Here is a 20,293-nt window from a genome sequence, read left to right as displayed (position 1 = left end):
CCCCCCAGACTAGCTGGGCTTCAGCAGGCCAGCCACTGCATCATCAATATTTCATCGGTGCGTCAATAAGAGGCAGCAGCGGGGACAGCGGCTGCAGCAGCACTCCTGCCAGCACCAGCCACAGCTTGCAAGGAGAGTTGGGCTCCTGTTCCTTCCACCACCATGGATGTCTTCAAGAAGGGCTTCTCCATTGCCAAGGAGGGTGTGGTGGGCGCTGTGGAGAAGACCAAGCAGGGGGTGACAGAAGCTGCTGAGAAGACCAAGGAGGGTGTTATGTATGTGGGTGAGTTTGGGCGGGGCAGAGCGGAGCAGCTTGGTGGCCGGAGCCTGCGATGGCCAGTTACTTTGGGTCTGGCCTTATCCCCTAGCCCCAGAGTGACATTTTGGGAGGGGATGAGGACCTGGCTGTTGAATTGGGGTCTCGGGGAACACACCACCCTTCTGCACACACCAGTGCCCATTTGGATCTCCTCAGGGCCCCAGGAGTCTCTAGGACAGGACAGCAAGAGGGGTGCTTGGCTCTGAGACACACCTGTTTGTGTACACACAAAGGCTTGCATAAGCTTGCCCTGCTCCCCCATCACCCACAGGCTCCTTGACTCAGATAAGAAACCACACTAAGACTGGAGACCCTGCAGGGAGGCGAGCTGGCAGGTACTCAGCAACCAGGCCACAGGTCTCCACCCTACTCAGAGGCAAGAGGTGGGATTGGGAAAATGAGACCCAGACTCATTGTCCTGTCCAGCCCTATCCCCCCCTCAGCTCCCTCAGAAGAGGAGGCAAAGCTGATGACTCAGCTTTCCTCAGCAGCACTGTTGCTGAAGCTTCCGAGGCCCAGGCCATGCCCAGGCAAGGTCCAGACCCCACTTCTCATCCCTCTATCCTGTCCTGTCCACTTCCCATCTGCCCTCTTCCTCAACGTGGCGGGCAGCAGCCTTTGAAGGGACTCCTGGTCTCCAGACACCATCCTCACTCACTGCTGACCCCACAGCTTGTCCAGTTGTTTTGTTGCCCTGACAACTCCCCTCCCAGGAAGTTGGGTCTGGGCTGATACCTACATTTTCTCTCTAGGAGCCAAGACCAAGGAGGGTGTTGTGCAGAGTGTGACCTCAGGTGAGAAGCCCCAAGACCAAGGGATGTATGGGTTGGGACCTCCAGGGACTTATGCACCCTGATACTAAAGACCCAAGCTTGGGATCCTCCTTACTTCCCAACTGGGGTCCCAAGCTGTACTTGTACCCAGACCCATCAGAACCTGAGGCTAGACCAAGGGTTGGCTTCATAATCATCAGAGCTGCCCTGGCGCCAGAAAGGAGGCAGCCTAGACTCTGTTAGAGCCATAGGTTTGCATGCCCTGGGGAAGGGATGCTCAGGCCTGACTTGGGTAGGCCAGGCCTGGGTAGGGAGGGGTCAGGGCCAAGGCCAGCCAGTCTTCCTACAGTGGCTGAGAAGACCAAGGAGCAGGCCAATGCCGTGAGCGAGGCGGTGGTCAGCAGTGTCAACACAGTGGCCGCCAAGACTGTGGAGGAAGCAGAGAATATTGCGATCATCTCGGGAGTGGCGCCCAAGGTAAGACCTGCCCCCTATCCCTGATTCTCAGACCAGTCCCATCTTTTCCCCTGGGCCCATACTCAGAGGAAAAGGGTGGGACTGGGGAGATGAGACCCAGACTCAGTGTCCTGTCCAGCCCCATACAGAGAGGCCAGCAGAGGAAGAGGCATTATCTTCCCATTGACACACAAGAAAATGGAGACTTAGGGGCTGCCCATGATCTGTTTGGTATTTTCACACCCACTCATGTAGAATCCTCACAGCCACCCTGTGAGGGAGGCAGTTTGAGGACCAACAGGAAAGTGAGTCTCAAAGCCACACCCTATGGCTCAGCATTTAGAATATACCATGTTTGATTAGTGAAAGCAGGGTCCTGTGGCCCCCACATGGTGACAGCCAACAACCTAGGAAGTGGACACTGGGGAGTCACCACAACCCAGTGACCAGCCTCTCCCCAGCTGCCTGGTGGGCAGCTGCCTCCTCCCAGGAGGATCTGGGAGGCAGCATCCCACAGTGATGGTAAACTGAGACTCTGACCCCGCCCTCCTCCTCGGCCTTTGTAACCATGTGTTCAGTGTGTACCCAAGTGTGCGAGTGTGTGTGTGCCCGTGTGCTGCCTGGCAGTAGAGAGCACAGGAGCAATGAGGTACTCCCAGGAGGTAAAGGCTGGTAGGGTGAAGCATCCCAGCACCCAGCACAGAGGAGGCTCTGCTTGAAGCATTTTATACTTATTAACTCATTTAATTGGCACAGAACCCTTGAGACAGGGTGTAGAAATGAGGCCTAGAGAGATTAAATATTGTACCCATGGTCTCATGGCTAGTCTATGTGAGCCTGCAAGTCCCAGGGCAGTTGGGCTCCAAGCCTGTGTTCTGACAGATAGTCGCTGTACGAGTGCAAGTTCACAGTGGGAGCAGGATCCACACTGGGGCAGGAGGCATTCCCATTTCAGAGGGACTGTCTCCAGCTGTGTCTGAGGCCATCCTCTAGAAAGCTCCCCTACCTGGCACAGGTTGCCCGGGGCACTCAGCACGCAGAATCCCTGCTCTAGGTGTGGGTGACTGGCAGGGGAGAGGCAACCCTGCCCCTGGCTCTGGGGGCAGCACCTGAGTGTCTCCTTCCAAGACCAGCACAGGGTCTCCATGTCTTTGGAGAAGTAGCTGCTCCCTCTCCTAGTTCCCAGCTCTGCCTCTTACTGCTCTTTGACCTTGGGAGGCTGGCTACTCAACCTCTCTGGACCTCCACTTCCTCACTTTTTAAATGGGAAGGAGGTGAGAGCACTGGGCTGTGTGATGATGCAGGGAAATGGCTCCCATGAAGCAGTTAGGACTGGCTCATAGTGAGCACCCAAGAAAGGCAGGTGACTATATCATCATCATCATCACCATCATCATCATCATCATCACCTCTGGGCAGGACCCGTATATGCTCCAGGACATTCCAGGCCCTTCCCTCCCATACTCCCACCAAAAGAGGCCCTGGGGTAGGGCCAGACTGCTTGGACACTCTTTTCTGACCTTGGAAAAGGGCTAGCAAGCCCTTGGAGCCACCGCAGACCCTAGTGTAGAAGTGGCCACTTCAGGCCAGGCATGAATTGCCATCCAGTGAACCAGGGAAGGACGCAGTATTGCTTATCTGTCTGATTGCTCGTGCCACTGGACTCATGTGCCTACTTTGGGACAGCAGGACTAAGCAGATGGCCACCCACCCTTTACCTGGAGGGGCTGCCCCAACTCTAGCTGGCATAGTTTGGTGCCTTTATGCCCCAGTCCACTAAGGGGCAGAATGGCCCTCTGGTAGCACAGAGGTGACAGGCCCTCCAGAGGTAGGAGCTGATCACCCAGTCTGGCCCTGCCCACCAGCTGTCACACAACCACTTCTAGGCAGGCCTCCATCTCAGGCAAGTGTCCCACTGGATGTAGGAGGGTAGGAGACAGGAAGTGAAGAGGACAGTATAACCCCTGCTGGCCCTAACCAGATAGTCTGAACCTAGAGCCATCCCATCCAGGAGGTGGGGAGAAAGAAAGAGGGAGGCATTCATGCTCCTGGGGATGGGGTGGGCCCACGGCAAGCCAGACCTGATCCCTACAAGCTTTACTGCTTTGAGCTCTCAGACCTCAAGCTAGATACCTGGCTTCCCTGGCCTCAAGATCTCAGTGTGATTATATGTCCCTTCTCCTAGGACTTTTTGGGGACTCAGGAGGACAAGGGTGTGTGATCAAGTGATTCAGGGACACTGATGGTGGGATCAGGCCTAGGACTTCAGGAGCCACTGCTCACATGCCCCTGCCCCACCCCCACCCCACTGGGTTTCCTCATTGAGGCCCAACCATGGGCTGCACAGAGATTCAGCATCAGCTTGCCGAGGTAAAGCCTGGCTCCGAGATATCTATTTGGTTCCCCAGAAGGCCTCGGCACCATCAGTCAGAGCCCTCACTGTGGGCTCTTAGGTGACTGTCACTCCCATAGTCAGTCTGGCCCTCACACCTCGCTCACCTTGGCCTATCATGTACAACAAGGTGATGAGGGCCTTGGCTCACCTTTGAGGCCAAGGTAGATGAGGCCACGGTTGGGGAGAAAGCTGGGGGCTCTGTGCCCCCATGTGGTCCCACATTCTCTTTGTTCCCCACAGGAGGAGCTGAAGCATCCTGCCCCAAAACAGGAGGACGAGGCAGCCAAAGTGGAAGAGGAAGCGGCTGAGGAGGTAGGAGCTGGGCTCCCAAGTAACTCCGGGGTTCCTGGGCAAGCCTCCCACCACAGAAGGTTTCAAACAGGGACCCCATCCCTCGTAGACTTGCCATTTCCCTCCTGGGGTACCAGAGCCCTCAGGAGAGACTCTTGACCTAATGCAGCCCCCTGAACCAAATGTGAGGTTTCCTCACTCTTGACCCTCCCAGGGCAGAGGGCTATTGATGACTCCTGTTCTCACCCCACTCAAACTGGCCACTAAGGGATGGGGGCCCAGAGCTGTATGTGAAAGTAATTCTCTCTACTAGGCCAAGAGTGTGGGAGACTAGAGGGCTGCAAATCCTCTGCAGAGGCCCAGAGGACCACCCCTCTGCCTTGGGGCCCATCCCCTCCTGGCACTGGAGTGCCCAATCCTGGAGTGACCTTTGGGGTTGTCCATGCTTCCCCACACCTTCATCCAGCCACCCCAAGCTTGTCTTCTCGTGCTGCCACCACTTCTATCTCTTTCCCTCGTCCTCCCAGCCTCTAGTACTTCTGACCCCATAGATGCTGCTGTGAATTTTTCTTTTTGATGATTTCAAATAAAACTCAAGTACCATGCTTCCTCTGTATGCTGCCTCATTCATGAAGAAACCCCCTGTACCCTCCTGGGAACAGAGGCTGGACCAGCCTGTTGACCTGGGACCAGGTACCCTATAAAGACACCCCAGGCATTTTTAGAACCTGCTAAGAGCAGGTTCTACCTTTAGGGAACTCCTCCCACCCCCAACTCATTCATCATTGCCAACTCAAAGGATGGAGGATGTGGCCCTGCTTTGGGCTGCCAGGACAACCTCCAGGACAGGCTGTACTCAGGAGCGTGAGACCAAATGCCTCCAGGTTTGAGCTTTAGCTCACCCTCTGGGGATGGGCCCATGACTGTGGAAGGTGAATGGGGGTCTCCTGGGCCATCCTGCCATGTGTTTTTGGCTCCAGTACTCTTTGAAGAATGGGACACGTTACACCCCTCCCTGGAGTAGATGGTAACTTTCAAAGATGTGAAGTCTAAATCCATATAGCCAGAAGTCTTCTAACCACCTCCTCACAGAGGACGCAACAGCTCAAACTGCCACCTTCCTTCACCAAGGAGTTTGTCAAGCATCAGAAAACACAACTAGATGTATGAAAAGAAGCTTTCATCTTGAGAGAAAAATAGCAAAAAATGAACATTTGTTGAGCTCCTCCCAGGTGTCGAACAGTTCTGAGTACTTTACCTCATTTAAGATTTTATTTGTTCCTAGTGAGAGAGGAGGGGAGGAAAAAAAAGGGAGACAAACATTGATCATGGATCGGGGACCGACCCATAACCCAGCCATCTGCCCTGACTGGAAATCCAACTGGTGACCTTTTGCTTTGCAGGAGGATGCCCAACCAACTGAGTCACACCAGTCTGGGTTTGTTTTACCTCCTTTAATCCTGGGAACAAATAGTTTGTCTGATCCCAGCTTCACCCAGAATGAACTGAAGAACAGAGAGGTTAAATAACTTGCCCAAGGGCACACAGCTAAGCAGGTGTGGGACTGGGAAGAAGCCCAGGTGGCCTCACTCTAGAGCCACTCAGTTGACTCCGTAAAAAAACAAAATTCAGCCCTGACCAGTGTGGCTCAGGTGGTTGGGCATCATCACACAAAGTGAAGGGTCACCCGTTCAATTCCCTGTCAGGGCACATGCCTGGGTTGCAGGTTTGGTCCCCACGTGAAGCAACTGATGTTTCTCTCTCACATTGATGTTTCTCTCCCTCTTTTTATTCTCCCCTCTCCTCTCTCTAAAACCAAGTATATAAAATCTTTTTTAAAAATTCAACCAAGATCTTTTTTATAAGTTATTTTGAAGATTTTATTTATTTATATTTAGAGAGAGGGGAAGGAAGAGAGAAAGAGAGGGAGAGAAACATCAATGTGTGGTTGCCTCCCAAGTGTCCCCCAGTGGGGACCTGGCCCGCAACCCAGGCATGTACCCTGACTGGGAATCGAACCAGTGACCCTTTGGTTTGAAGGCCAGCACTCAATCCACTGAGCCACACCAGCCAGGGTTCAACCAAGATCTAATTGGCTTTATTAAGCAATTCATGAATGGGGCAGCATTCCTTCTAGGAACTAAAGGGGCATTCTGAGGGGTGGTACAAAATGGAAGATGTTTACAGGAAGACGGATGGGGCAAGGGAGGTATAACAAAAGGAAAAAAGATTTAAGCAGGGGGCATATTTTCTTTGGGGGAAAAGAATGAAAGGGTTTTTATGATGAAGACTGCCTCTTCTTTCTAGGGAGAGGGGGATAGAGAGGGCCCATCTGACAGATTACCTTAATAAGTGCTTGATCAGAAAATTCCATACTGGTTGATTATGGTTATGTTTCTGGGGAAGTTGAAACTGCAACTAAATCAGGTATTAAATCTAGGTTTGGTATCATGGAGTTTGAGCACAAGTGACACCATTTCGAGCTCATGGTTCTCTCTTTAACAACTCCTATGCTCTGCTATGGCCGCCTTGACTGAGTGGGCTCCTGTGAGTTTACGGCAGATGCCGCCACTCCCCAGGTTTTAAAATAACCTGGGACTGGGCCAGTATATGTCCTACATGAAGTGCTGCAGGCATCACACTCTGGAGGCTTGTTCAGAAGTGGCTAAGCAAGCCACTAGGGGTGCCCTATCTTTTGACACTCAAGACAGGTTAGGCTCAGAACATGTAAGTGATTTGCCGCAGGCCTGGCTGTTGGAGTCAGAGCTTGAGTTCATACTACTTTCCCATCCTGCCTCTGTGGTGCGGAGCATGGGTCAAGGGCACCCCTGGGGACTGGGAACCCAGCAAACGTAGCTGAGCTGGGTTATATACCAGCCTGCTGGCCTATGATATCCACTGCTGAGGAGGCAGATGGGAGCAAGGAGCTGCTAGCCTCCCAACCTCCCAAACCCTGCCATGGGAGAAGTGAAGGGTCTGGAAGAGCTGGGGCAGTCAAGGGTGTTCCTGCTCCTAGGCCCGGGCCCAGACACAGTGCCTGGCAGGTCTGTGCATGCCCCAGGAAGAGGCCACCAGGGGCATGGGTGTGCCAGAGAGCTCTTTGGGTGTAAGAAAAAGTGAGAAGAAGCAGGGCTATTGAAGTGACTGGGTGAGGGGACACCTAGACCTGGGACCTGGGGATAGTATTTTACCATACTCCCAGTGAGTGCCCTCTGCCTCAGCTTAAGGAACCTGAAAGGGTCCCTGCTGTTTGCCCCAACCCTACACATATACTTACAACCTGTTCCTGGGGTTAAGGGCCAAACATCAAGGTCTGTGCAGTCCAGGAAGACCCTCCATTGGATACCCCAATCCATGGTACCTGTAGTGTACTTGCCTTTAAACCCACACATGTGCTCTCAGGTCTGTAGGGCTGCAGTTGACTTCCTTAGAGGAGTAACTGCTCTCTTCTTACTCCTCTCCTTATTAGAGAAGCTCCTGGGGTGCCCTGCCCTCTCCTGAAGGGCCCTAGCTGAGTTTGGGGCATCCAGCTGTTACCAGACAAAGGCCTGGCCCTGAGTGGGTCTCCTAGGGCCAGCTGTAATATGTGGGTTCTTGACTTCTTGTAGGAACAATTTCACAACACTAGTCCAGGTGACTATGGGGATGCATTTACTAAAGCTAGTGACAATGAAACAAGAAAGGGCTTAGCATAGAAGAAACAACAGGAGAGCCTAGGCTGGGTTGCCTTAGCTCACTGGAAAGTCAGAGAAAAAGGGTCCTTGGGGTCAGTTCAGGGGATTAGCCTGGGACAAGATGCCAGCTGCACACGGCCTTAGAGTTTAGGAGACACGTGCCTGTGAGGAAAGAAGTCGGGACTGGACTGGAGTGGGGGCAGGGTGGAAGGAAAAAGAAGTGATGCCAGTTGCTCCCACAGGGAGAGTGCACAAGCCTAGATGTTATTTCCAGGGAGGAAAGGCCAGGGTAGAGGAGGTTATCCCTGTCAGGGACTTAGGGTCTTCCACCGTGGTGACCATCTGAACCCATTTGTAATTTGTTCAGCCATTGTGTTCAGCTCTCTGTCTCCGTTTTCCTGTTCCACTTGTCAAGGAATTTTCCTAGCTTCTTACTATCTTGTCTCACTTCAGCCCATTTAATGCTTACAGTAACACTATGTCCCCCCACCATCAAGGAGAGGGATGTTTAGGCTCAGAGAGAGGAAATGCCCTAGGAGATCGTTGAAATCAAGGGTTCCTGCAGTCCCTGCTGCTTAAGAGACACTCTGAGCTGTCTCTATTATTACCTTTTGAGGCCAGCTGCTGCCTGACTACTTCAGTCTGATACCAAATAGCCTCAGCCTCAGTTGCCCAGTGGGGAGCTTCCTAGAGCAGTGTAAAAGGTCTTTTAGGCTAACTGATGGGATTTCGGGAGGGTGGGCAGGAATGGGGCGGTAACCAGGCTGGGTACTCAGAGTGGTGACCAGCCCTTGGGAGGTTCCTCACAGCATCTCTGCAGCTCTGGGCTAGACCCCAGCTCACAGCCTGGCCCAGCTGGCAGGGTGGGTGTGGCAGCCATGTAGTTGTCCCTCTCCCCACCCGACTGATCTCAGGGCAAGCCCCTTCCTCTTGCCCAGGAATGACATCTCCATCAATCCCTTCCCACCAGAGGCTGACCCTCCCGGTCTTACCATCAGTCTCTCCTTCCCTGCTTCCACACCCTTCTCCCGTTCCCATTACAGGTACAGAGTGAGCTAGCAGAGTGGTCCTGGGTAAGTGGGGCTTCCCAGGGCTTCAGGGTAGGGGAGAATCCTACATAGGTGCAGACAGGCCTGGAGAGGAAGAATCAGAGAACACAGGAGAGGGTCGTGATACCCCATGGAGACATGGGGTGGAGTGTGCAGAGGTGGCCTCTAGGCTCCAAAGCTGGACTCTGGAGTGGGCAGGTGCGAGGTGGGGTGGGGGCCCGACCTTCACCCTTGAGTGCAGGCAGGTTGTGCCTCGAGAGTCATTTTGCTGTCCCTGGGATCCTGGATTTTCCACTCACTCACAAGTCTTTAACTCCCCTCCCAGCTCCCAGCTGACTTTTGAGGGGGAGGGGCGGAGGATGAACGCTGGTGACTTGCCCTCTGTTGGGGGGGGGGTGGAACTTACCTGACTCTCCCCACCCCTCTGCCCACCACATCCCAGTGACGGCTGGCCGGTGGCCTGTCAGCAGTTCCTTGCCCTCTCTGTGCTTCAGCTTCTTCCTATAAACTGATAATAAATAACACCCATTTCACAAGGTAGTAAAGACTATACCAGAGGCTTGAAAGTGTTCAGGCAGGGCCTGGCACAAGGCAAATGCTCAAAAAAAGGCAGCTACTATTATTAATTTCTGAGATCCTGGCCTGGTGCTAACGCAGTGCTCACGGGTTGGGGGGATTCTCTGGGTCGGTGAGGGAGGGAGCAGGCTGTTGGGGTGTGGGAAGTATGTGCACCCTTTTCCGACCCAGGCCCAGTCTCTCTGCAGTTCCTAGCCTGTTTCCTAACCCTGGTTGGGGCCGCCACCTTCCCACCAAGGCATGTCTGAGGCCAGGATGTGCTCCGGGGCCAACACAGCCCCGTCCTGGAGCAGGGCCCGGTCACTCCCCCAGTGTGTCTGCTGGGAACCGCCCTGTGCTCCACCCCGGCCTCCTGCGGGGTTGAACCAGCCTGGGCCTCATTAAAAAAAAACAAACCAGTCAGCTCCGTGAGCAAGATACAAGGTACTTTCGGCTACCCTTGACAACCTCGCAGATCCCGGAGGGCATGGCCAGCAAGGGCTTGCAGGACCTGAAGCAGCAAGCAGAAGGGGCTGCTCAGGATGCGGGTGAGGACAATGCTCAACTTGGGGCATTTACAGGGGCCCCGGGCTGCACACTCAGGGTAGGGGGTGGGAGGCAGAAGCTGAGGGTCTTGGCAGCCCAAAAGTTGGGTAGTCCCCTAAGAAGCAGAGGCTGGACAGGACGCCCACCCCAACCAGCCCTGTAGATGATCCTTGGGCGGGATTGGGAGTGAGGGGACAGCAGTGTCCTGGGAGCCCAAGCTGCACTTTGGCATTGCTAGAGCCAATCTGAGGAGACTGCACCAGTGGGAAGAGGCCCCACCAGGGTCCTTAGGGGAGGGTGAAGGTTGCGGAGACAGCAGAGCAGGCTCTGCCACCCTCAGACCTCTGCCCACATGGATGGGGTGGGGGCAGGGGCACCAGACCCCACTGGGCTGTTTTGAGTCTTTCTCCTTTTGAAAATTGTGTCCGTTAAGTACTGAGTAGGAGGGCCTTCCCACCCTCACCCCAGCAGGGCAGGTCCCTATCCTTAGTTTCTCCACCTCCAGCTCTTTCCTTCTCTGATCTGTGGCTACACTGTTGGGGGTGTGTTATGGGAGAAGGGCATGTGAGAGCACCCCTCGGCCCACCAGCATCACTCTTCCAGTCCCAGCTCATCTTCCCTTGGGACTGCAGCTCCCAATCTGACCTGCTCAAATCTCGGTCTATAGACCACAGGCAAACCAACCCCTCCTCCACCAGTGCCCTAGGGAAAGCCCACAGTTGCTCCCCTGAGACTAAAATGCCACCAGGAGGCCTCTATCTACAGGACACTTCCTTCCGGACATCATTTTATCTGTTATCTGGGTGCAAAGTGCTTTCTTTGTGGTCCTGGCCATGTCAGACCAGGATCCAAGGGCGTGGGTGCGGTAAGCCCTTTCAAAAGCAACGATGAGTCAGATCTCTGGAGGCTGGGTGAGCCAGCAGTCTGCCTACCCGAGGCCCTGGAAATGCTGTTCACCATGGGCACAAACTCTGGTCCAGAGGAGATGGCCAGACCATGGAAATTTTATCTCCTTTCTGTACTTTGTTTCCTAATACCTTAAGCTTCCTGCCCCCAGAGGCTCAGGCATCATTGCCCTCTGGGTGGAGGCACAGTTAAAGGAGGCTGTGAGAGGGCTTTGAAAAAGCAGAGGCCCAGGGCACTAAGGGTGCACTAAAGGTGGGAATTCAGGCACCTTGGGAGAGTTATTATTAAAGGGGGACCGGGTTCTTCCTGGGCCATGCCCAGCAAAAGCAGCTATAGCCCAGATGTGGGGCCCTGCCCTGCTCTGCCCTGCCCTACCTTCCTTCCCTTGTTAAGGCATTTTCTCAGCCATCCTGGAGATAGGATGGGAAGCAGGCCAGAGGGGAGGAACCGAGTTACAAATAAACAAGAACACCCCAGAGGCATGGAAAGTGCTACTGCTCCTCACTGACTGGGTGGCCTTGGTCAAGGGGCTTTATTTACCCTGATGGCATCCATCCCTAAGATCTATAGCAAGGGTCCCCAACCCCCAGTCCACAGCCTACAGGATAGACTACTCTAGAGAACAGTTCAGGGGTGGTGGCAATGGTGTGACTTCTGTGGTCCATGGTTCCTCAACAGGGACTAACAAATCTCTCTGTTTCAGTGACTGCAGCTGGAGCAGCAGTTCAGCAAGTGGTGGATCAGGCAACAGAGGCAGGGCAGAAAGGTCTGGTGGGGCTGAAGGGAAGGGGGAGGCAGAAGGGCAGGAGGGTGGGCAGACCCTCTCCTGTGCAGACCCTCTGCCCACAATGCTTCCTGGGAATCGGACCCAGGCCAGGCTACCCCTGCATAACTCTGGTTCTCCAGGGCCCCATGCTTACCTGTCCTCTCCTTTTCTTCCCCAGCCATGGACCAGGCCACCAAATCCACTCAGGAAACCATCGACAAGGCAGCTAACCAAGTCACTGAGACTGTCTCAGGTTTTGGGAAAAAATTTGGCCTCTTGAAGTGACAAAAGGGAGCCCTGGGTGACTCCCCTCCAGGCCCTGCTGCCCCCTTGGCCTAATGCCTCATTAAAGCACATGTTCCTACTCTGTGTCCATTTCATGTCTCCTCCCCACCCCCAGGTGGGCCCAATACTCCCTCGACTAGAGCAGAGCCCCCATATTCAGAAACCCAGCACCATCCCCACCACACAAACGCCCAGGGTCCTGGCATTTCAACTTGGGAAGCACACACAACTGTTTAAGAATTGGTTTCCTGCCCTGGCTGGTGTAGCTCAGTGGATTGAGCGCGGGCTGGGAACCAAAATGTCCCAGGTTCGATTCCCAGCCAGGGTACATTCCTGGGTTGCAGGCCATAACCCCCAGCAACCGCACACTGATGTTTCTCTCTCTCTCTCTCTCCCCCTCCCTCCCTCCCTCCCTTCCCTCTCTAAAAATAAATAAATAAAATCTTAAAAAAAAAAATTTCCTATCTTCTCAACTGCGTATCCAGATGCTCCCTTATAACCGCAGTTGAGCCCCCATCTAGGTATGTGCCCCTCCTGAGCTCAATTCAGAAGCGATACCCGCTCCTCCACTCCGGAACTTCTGACCCCCTTAGCAGGGGAATTGAATACTCAGTCCCCAAAACTTCAAGGGGCTCAGCTTGGGGCTGGAACTCCAGGGCCCGGGCCTCGGGAACTGCCCTCCGATAGCTGCTCGAAGCACTGGGGCATCTGGGGCATCTGGCACCCGGCGGCTGCGGACCCCAGGCGGCGGGAGCTCGCTCGAAGGACAAAGAGTCTCAGGGCCGAGCTTCCGGCCCTTGCTACCGCCGCCAGTCCCTCGGGGTGTTTATGTGACAGCCTCATCCGGCGGTGAGTCACCCCGCAGGGCGTGGACCCCCTGAACCTAGCTCCGCCCGCTAGGCTTGTTTTCAGGGTGGCGGCCAGGAAAAGGCTCACCCACGACATGCCCGACACGCCCGGAAGGAGGGGCCTGCGGCGCACGGGGCTGAACACGTGAGAGAGAAGTGTGCGACGGGCGGGGGTGCTCCCTTGCGTGCGTGTGCGCGAGGCCACGCCCTCATGCACGCTTCCTCTCTCAGGCCGGCCGACAGAGCCCCGCATTTTCGTCTGTCTGGTCCCCAGCACATGTTCACGTACGTGACGCCAGCTCTGGTGCGCCCTGTGGGTGGGTGACTCACAGTTGCCGCAGGATAAGGCCCAGCCTTCCTCCAGCCTCCTTCATCCGAACCCTCTGCCACACCTAGGCTAGTGATGCCCGGTTCCCCTTTCCCACCTGCACGCCTTTTCATATGTTAGTCTCTCCACTGTAATGACCTACTTTGCTTCTAGACGAGTACAAACGTAGTCATGACATTTCATTTCATGATGTTGATTACACGGCACCTACCAGTTCCGGGGAAATTAAGAGGAAAAGGCATCTTTCCTTAAGATGCAAACTCAAGGCAGGCTTTCTGGGAGGCCCTCCACGGCCCGCCAGCAGGGGGCAGTGAAGCTCCCCACCTGCGTATTCCTTTGCCTTCGGCCACCCCTTGGGGGTGATTCTCTGCTCTGGTGATTTTCCCTTCTCCGTTCTGAGAACTCTGCCTAACAGGTTTCTCCTCACCGTCAACACCTCGCACCCTCATCCTAGGGCCGAGCCCACTTACATGCCTGGCTCCTTGTTGCTGTCTCCAAAAGAAGGCTTCCCCTAGTCTGCAAAATGGGCCAGGCTGCTCACTCTGGCCCAAAGGGAAGGTCTTTCAAGAGACACCTGGGGCAGCCTGGGTGGTAGATCTAGCATCTCCAGGAGCATATGCCTAGGTGGGGAGAGAGCATGTGGGATCACACTGGGAGGCAGGTGGGGCTGGACTGGCAGAGCCCTGATAGCTTTTCTGGTGTGCATCCCCTTCCTGTGTGTGACTTCTGTGATTCCTGGAGAAATCCCAATTGGCCCAGCAATCTGTCTTCACCCTGTTCTCCTGAAGACCAGGGGGCTTCTAGGAAAGATTTTTCACTCTGGGGTGGCGGGGAGGGGGGGGTGAAGTGGAGGAAAGACAGGAAGAAGCAGCCCTTCCTTTTCCACTGTGTATTCCTATGGCTGGAAATGATGCTTGCAAGTGGGGCAGCCACTTGAAACCACAGGAGGAACAAGCCCAAGGAACAGCCAACTTGCTGGTTAGGGCAGAGCAGAAATATAAAAAGAACCTGGGTCCTGGGTTTCCTTTATTCAGTCCCTAAATTAATCCTTCATCTGCCACATGCTAGGTGAGAGGATACAGTTCTTCACTGTTTGAGTCACTGTGTATTAGGATTTCTGTTGCAAACAAAATTCTGCTGTCACTACAACTTCTTTCTCTCAGCCTCAGCCACACGGACCTTTTTTCATCTCCCTTAACAATGGACCTTTTTTCATTTTCTGCTCACCTCAGGCTCTTTGCACATGTTTTTTTCTGCCTGGAATGCTGTCCATTTTTTTCCATGAACTACCATTGTCCAGGTGGCTCCTACTTTTTCATCCCTCAGGTTTCAGCTTCCCTGATGGGCCCCCCAACACACACACACACACACACACACACACTCAGAATGAGTCTGGCCACCATTGATGCATTCTCACACTCTCTGTACTTCTTTTCCACAGTTATTACTAATCAGTCACTTTCCTGTGTGCATTTCTGTGATGACTGTCTGTGGGACTGCAACCAAGTTGCTTCCACTAATTGGTGCATGTCCTGCCTAGATTGGTGTTTTGGCAACATTTGCTAAAGAAATGCAAGAATGACTCCTTTGGTTCACCTACTGGATAGCAATGAGTTCACATATTGTCAAGTTCATCGCGGTGCCATCTCTTCAATGCAGCTCCTTCCACACTACCTCCACCCCTCGTGCAGCTGGTGTTCCCATGACACCATGCAAACACCTATTTCTATGTCCCCCCACAGTGAGTCCTCAGGAGCAGGGCTAGCTAGGTTGGACTTGTCTTTTGCCCCATGTCTGGAACACAGTGGGCATAGTGCCAGGGTACCCCATGAGAACCCATAGGAGCCCAGGCCTGTCTCCATAAAGTTCAGGAAACTGGTTGAGCCCAGACTGGCTGAGGAGGTGAATGCTATGACCACTACATCTGCTAAGTCTCAGTCAAGTCTCCAAAATATCAATTTTTCCTTAGCAATTTCCCAAATAATTCCTAATTATCCAAATTCCAGTTCCACAACTGGCAAGACAGTCACTAGCATTACCTTTTGGTTTCACTTGACTTCTCAGCTCTCATTCTAATCCAATTACATGAGAGACAAAGGGCAGAGTTTTCCACTCCCCACCTTCTCTTTCTCCTCTCTTTGTTATCTTTGGTTAGTTGTCTCATTTCTACTTTATGAAAACATGTAACATTTACATTCCATTCCTCCACTCTGAGCCACACCTTTGTTTTATCTTAGATCTGCAACTGAAGGTATTGAAAGCTTTCTGCCATTCCTTTCCTGGAATATTTTCTGCTATCTCTTGGTTTGTTAGAGTTAGTCCTCTAGAAATTTCCTCAAGAATGGAATATTTGCAGATGAACTTGTTAGCTAGAACAAGGGTCTCAAGTTCTAGGAAGTTCTAAGTGTTATTTCTAAAGGTTATTCTTGCTAAATGTTAAAATGTAGCACAACATTTTGCAAACCAGCTGTAAACAGGATGAGCTTGACATGAACCCAACAGAGTGAATACAAAAAAGAAATGAATGCATAATTGACCAAATACTGCATATATAAGCAATGACTGAGCCTCCCTTCTAGGCTACAGAGCTTTGGATATAAATCCTCTGTCTCCTTTACTTGCTGCAAGTAAATGAAATTACCTTGAGACAACCACTACTCTTGTTCTTGAGGAGAGCAGCCCAAGCAGCCAACCCCTTGAGTTCTGAAACAAACTGAGAAGACATCTGGGGTTGAGTTGACAATTGTTATAGCTAGGCACCTTGGATTATTACAATGTATTTGTAAGTGTCTGTTGTTTTCTATTTTTGTGCATGGAATTTTATATTTTAAAAAGGTTAAAAAGTTAAAATAAGAATAAAAAAAGAAGGACTGTGTGAACCCTTGGCTGGGTTTGAAGTAAGGTTTTACAGAGACTGCAAGACTTCTGGCTTAGCTTTTGCCTTTTAGGGGTGGCCGGTCACCTGTGATTGGCTGACTCTCCGTGGACTGCAGAGTGGACAGATTCAGCAAAGGTGGGCTTGCAGAGAGCTCCTCCTGGTTCTTATTAGTGTTTGTGTTGCTTTCCTTAATTGGAAAAAAAATTGGACTAAGTCACCTTTTTATACTGAACTTGTTCATGTGGATACAGCAAAACCAATGGGAGAGTATAATCAAAGGTTATTCTTCATCCACCCACCATCTCTTTACAAAGGTCAATATTTTCTGCTGTAGGGATATAATGGACATTCCTGTTGGCATGTGACACAGCGTGATGATGAGGAGGCCTCTCATTGTCTGAAAAGGCTGCATTGATAGCAAAATGCTTCAGGTAGGATTCCAAAAATAGTTATGATGTTGGTCTGGCATGGAAGTTTCATTAACTGTTTCCTCCTGTTGATGTAGTAATCATCCACTAGCTTCTTCCAAACTTCAGGGATGTTTGTAGTAACTGTTTTTTCTTCCATCTCCCTTTTTGTGTGCTGCTCCAGTTCTTCCTTCACTCCAGTCTTTCCTTCAGTGTCAATTTCTTCACTTACTGCTCATCCTTTTCTTCACTACTGTTGTCAGAGGAAGTGCTAATTGCGTTCTCATCATTTTCATCTTTGTCTTCAACAGGAGGCTTTTTAGAACAGAATCAACACCAGACAACCAACGGCTTCTTTCTTACTGTGCTTAGGTGAGCTACAGCTTTCCTTGCCAATTTACACTGTAATCTCAGATCATCATTGGTGTCGCGGAGAACATGATCTTCAGCTGCCCATCCATCCCAGCTTCTGTTCCAACCATTAAAATGGATCAGAGCCCTGGCTGGTGTAGCTCAGTGGATTGAGCCACAGCCTGTGGACCAAACCCTCATGGGTTGGATTCTTAGTCAAGGGCACAAGCCTGGGGTGTGCGAGAGGCCACCACAGATTGATGTTTCTCTCCCTCTTTCTCCCTCCCTTCCCCTCTCTAAAAGATACATAAATAAAATCTTTTAAAACTCTTTAAAAGGGATCAGATACTGTGGAATCTTTCTGACTTTTTTGTCCTTCCCAACAATAACGTCAACTCCAGGTCCGTGGGCCAGAGCCAACCTGGGTTTTGCGCAGGGTGAGGAGGGATTTAATACACCACACCCGCCAGCAGCCACCTAGACGTGGACCTCGCTGGCATCTCCTTTCATGTGCATCCTTTGAGGTAAATTTTTTGGTGAGATTTCTTCATATGCAATGAATGTAGTGTTGGCATTCTTTTTCATACTTAAAAGATATCATGTTTTTATGGTTAGGTAGAAAAAAGTGAAGTGCAAAACAATACATTCATGTTAGGCTATCTTTTCTGTAAAGAAAAGAGGGTGTAAGAAAATGCACTTCTCTACATATTTGTGGAAAGAAAATGAAGGATAAACCAGAATCTAAAGAGACTGATTACTTTGGGGGGGGAGGGGGTAAGAGGGGGGAGTAATGGAAATAATGAGTGAATGGGAACAGGGTAGGAGAGAAGAGAAAGGCACTTTTCTGAGTTTTATCTTTTTGTAAAGTTCTGACTTGAAAAAACATAGTAATGTTTCACATACCCTCTCCCAATAAACAAATAACTAAAACCATCTGGAATGTAGTAGAGGGGAACACAGAATGGAATATAAACACTAACCAATGATCCAAACTCTACTACAAATGAAGAAAGTGGTCACTCTGAAAGGGTGAAAAAGGAAAGAAAAAACCTAAATAGCTTTGGAAAATAGCACACAGTTGTGTGCCACTCGATTACAGTGATGCATGTGAGAAATGTGCCATTGGGCAATTTCGTCATGGCGCAAGCATCATGGAGTGCACATCCACAAGCCTGCACACCTAGGCCACATGGTACAGCCTATTGCTCTTAGGCTCTAAGCCTGTACCGCACGTTACTGCACAAAATGACAAGAGATTAAATCAAGCACAAGAGAAAATGATGCAAACAAGAGATGCAGTAAAGACAAGATGTTTGAGGCTCCTGCTGGTGTAACCCAGCATACAGTTTTCTACTTTACAGGTAGAAAGAGTATGCTCTAAAATAGTGATAAAAAGTCTGTATAGTATAGTAAATATATAAGCCAGTAACATAGTTGTTTGTTATCATTTTCAAGTATTTATGAACTGTACATAATTGCATGTGCTATACTTCCATCTGACTGGCAGCACAGTAGGTTTGTTTATACTAGTATCACCAAAAACATGTGAGTAATACATTGCATTATGATGTTACAATAGCTATGAGGTCATTAAGCAATAGGAATTTATCAGCTCCATTATAATCTTATGCGACCATTGTCATATATATGGTCTGTCATTGACCAAAATGTCATTATGTGACATATGACTGTATTGACTGGATCCTGTAAGGCTAAAGGCAAAAATAACTTACAAAATCCTGTAATCTAGCCAGTAAATGTGTTTCTCACAGGATTGTGGGTTAGCAGTTCTGAAAAAAAAAATATATACTACCATTTATCCATGGAGGATATATTCCAAGACTGCCCTCCAGTAGATGCCTGATACTGCAGGTAGTGTCAAACTCTATGTATACTGTGTTCTTCCTATACATACACACCTTTTCACTTAAAGAAGCACATCATGGCTTCCCTTTGATATATCCAGATTGCCAGGATCACTGCTTTTCAAGGATATGCTGGAAAAATGGATGATTCACATCCAAGCATGATGGAGTATGATAGGATGGTGAGAGATTTCATCATGCTACTCAGAACAGCACACAATTTAAAACTTATGCATTGTTTATTTCTGGAATTTTCCGTTTATATTCAGGACCAAAGTTAACCATGGGTAAGTGAAACCATGAAAAGCAAAATTGTATTAAGGTGGGGACTACTGTACATACTACAATTAAATGCACATGTAAATATATTAGATAATAATTATTGGAGGAAGAGATAACAAATAAGGAATAGGGAACTCTAAAATGAACCCTGTGGTGTTGGACAGGAATCTAAGGTATCAATGTGTACTCATGGCTTTTAATTATATGTACTAATAAATATAGAAATATATGTGTGTGTATGAAAATGTTAGTAAATACATATACTTCCTAGAGCTATCTGCTGAGAGTCTTAAGAGAAATGATATCCCAGTAGCAATGAGCATACCTATCTCCCAGATCTTGATCTCTAAATACCATTCTCTAATAAAAGGAACCAGAACTCCAAGGAGAAGTAGTTGATTGTAGGGGTGGGGTGGGAAAATCCAAGATCGGCCTGCAATATCCTTGTAGTACCAGAAAGTAAGGAAGTGTTAAAACAGATAGATAGATGGATAGATAGACAGAAAGAAATAAAGATGATAGGAAGAAAAGAAAGAAAGAAAGAAAGAAAGAAAGAAAGAAAGAAAGAAAGAAAGAAAGAAAGAAAGAAAGAAAAATGGGGGTTTATTGAAAGCACACAGGAACCAACCTGAAGGAGTTTCTAATGGCTAAAGCTAGATTGATTTGAGCAACAAAATAAATAATAATAGTATTGGGATTTAACCAACAGAATAAGATAAATATTGTATTAATGAATCCATACTGATATGAATAAAAATGGATTAAATAAATGTGGAGAAGAGGCAACTCTTACTATAGAATTCTAATTAATTAATTAATGTAGAAGAAAAGGGAAAATAGTGAATCACCATTAGGCAAACATCACAAAAATAATTATTGTGTGCAAAAGTTTGAGAAGAGGTCAAATGAGTTTTGACAAGTGTGCCAAAATCATTCAATGGGAAAAGAACAATCTTTTCAACAAATGGTTTGAAGAAAACTGGATATTCAGATGTAAAAGAATGAAGTTGAACACTTACCTTGGTACCACATACAAAAATTAACTCAAAATAAATAAAAAACATAGATGTAAGAACTGAAACTATAAAACTTTTAGAAGAAAACACAGGAAGGAAGCTTGATTACATGGCTTTGGCAATAATTTCTTAGCTATGACACTATAGGCACAGGCAACAAAGGAAAAACCAGATAAATTGGACTACCTCAAAATTAAAAACTGTGCATTAGAAGACACAACCAGCAAGTGAAAAGGTAACCTATAGAATGGGAAAAAATTTACAAGTCATATCTGAAAAGAGGTTAATAATGTCCAGAATATC

The 20,293-nt window shown here is 49.9% G+C and overlaps 2 protein-coding genes, 1 long non-coding RNA gene and 1 pseudogene across 3 annotated transcripts; 2 read left to right on the top strand and 2 right to left on the bottom strand.

Moving 5' to 3' along the window:
* The first annotated feature begins 28 nt into the window (after positions 1 to 28).
* On the top strand, positions 29 to 4,842 carry SNCG (synuclein gamma). Its single transcript, XM_028513066.2, has 5 exons — positions 29 to 283; positions 1,072 to 1,113; positions 1,442 to 1,569; positions 4,184 to 4,255; positions 4,548 to 4,842. The coding sequence occupies exons 1-5, from the start codon at positions 163 to 165 to the stop codon at positions 4,566 to 4,568; spliced, it is 384 nt and encodes a 127-aa protein (XP_028368867.1). The 5' UTR covers positions 29 to 162; the 3' UTR covers positions 4,569 to 4,842.
* A 3,766-nt stretch (positions 4,843 to 8,608) lies between these two features.
* On the bottom strand, positions 8,609 to 12,002 carry LOC118500786. Its single transcript, XR_004903369.1, has 3 exons — positions 11,885 to 12,002; positions 9,364 to 9,465; positions 8,609 to 9,041 (listed from the first exon to the last, which is right to left on the bottom strand). It is a non-coding gene; the product is annotated as an uncharacterized LOC118500786 (long non-coding RNA).
* ADIRF (adipogenesis regulatory factor) lies at positions 9,907 to 12,095 on the top strand. The gene is made up of 3 exons (XM_028513311.2): positions 9,907 to 10,060; positions 11,668 to 11,730; positions 11,909 to 12,095. The coding sequence occupies exons 1-3, from the start codon at positions 10,000 to 10,002 to the stop codon at positions 12,013 to 12,015; spliced, it is 231 nt and encodes a 76-aa protein (XP_028369112.1). The 5' UTR covers positions 9,907 to 9,999; the 3' UTR covers positions 12,016 to 12,095.
* A 3,201-nt stretch (positions 12,096 to 15,296) lies between these two features.
* LOC114497135 lies at positions 15,297 to 17,966 on the bottom strand (annotated as a pseudogene).
* Between the last annotated feature and the right edge of the window lie 2,327 nt (positions 17,967 to 20,293).

Source organism: Phyllostomus discolor, chromosome 5, assembly GCF_004126475.2.
Source record: "Phyllostomus discolor isolate MPI-MPIP mPhyDis1 chromosome 5, mPhyDis1.pri.v3, whole genome shotgun sequence".
In the NCBI taxonomy this organism is placed as follows: Eukaryota; Metazoa; Chordata; class Mammalia; order Chiroptera; family Phyllostomidae; genus Phyllostomus; species Phyllostomus discolor.
The sequence above is the reverse complement of the archived record's forward strand: the minus strand, read 5'-3'. Positions and strand labels throughout refer to the sequence as shown.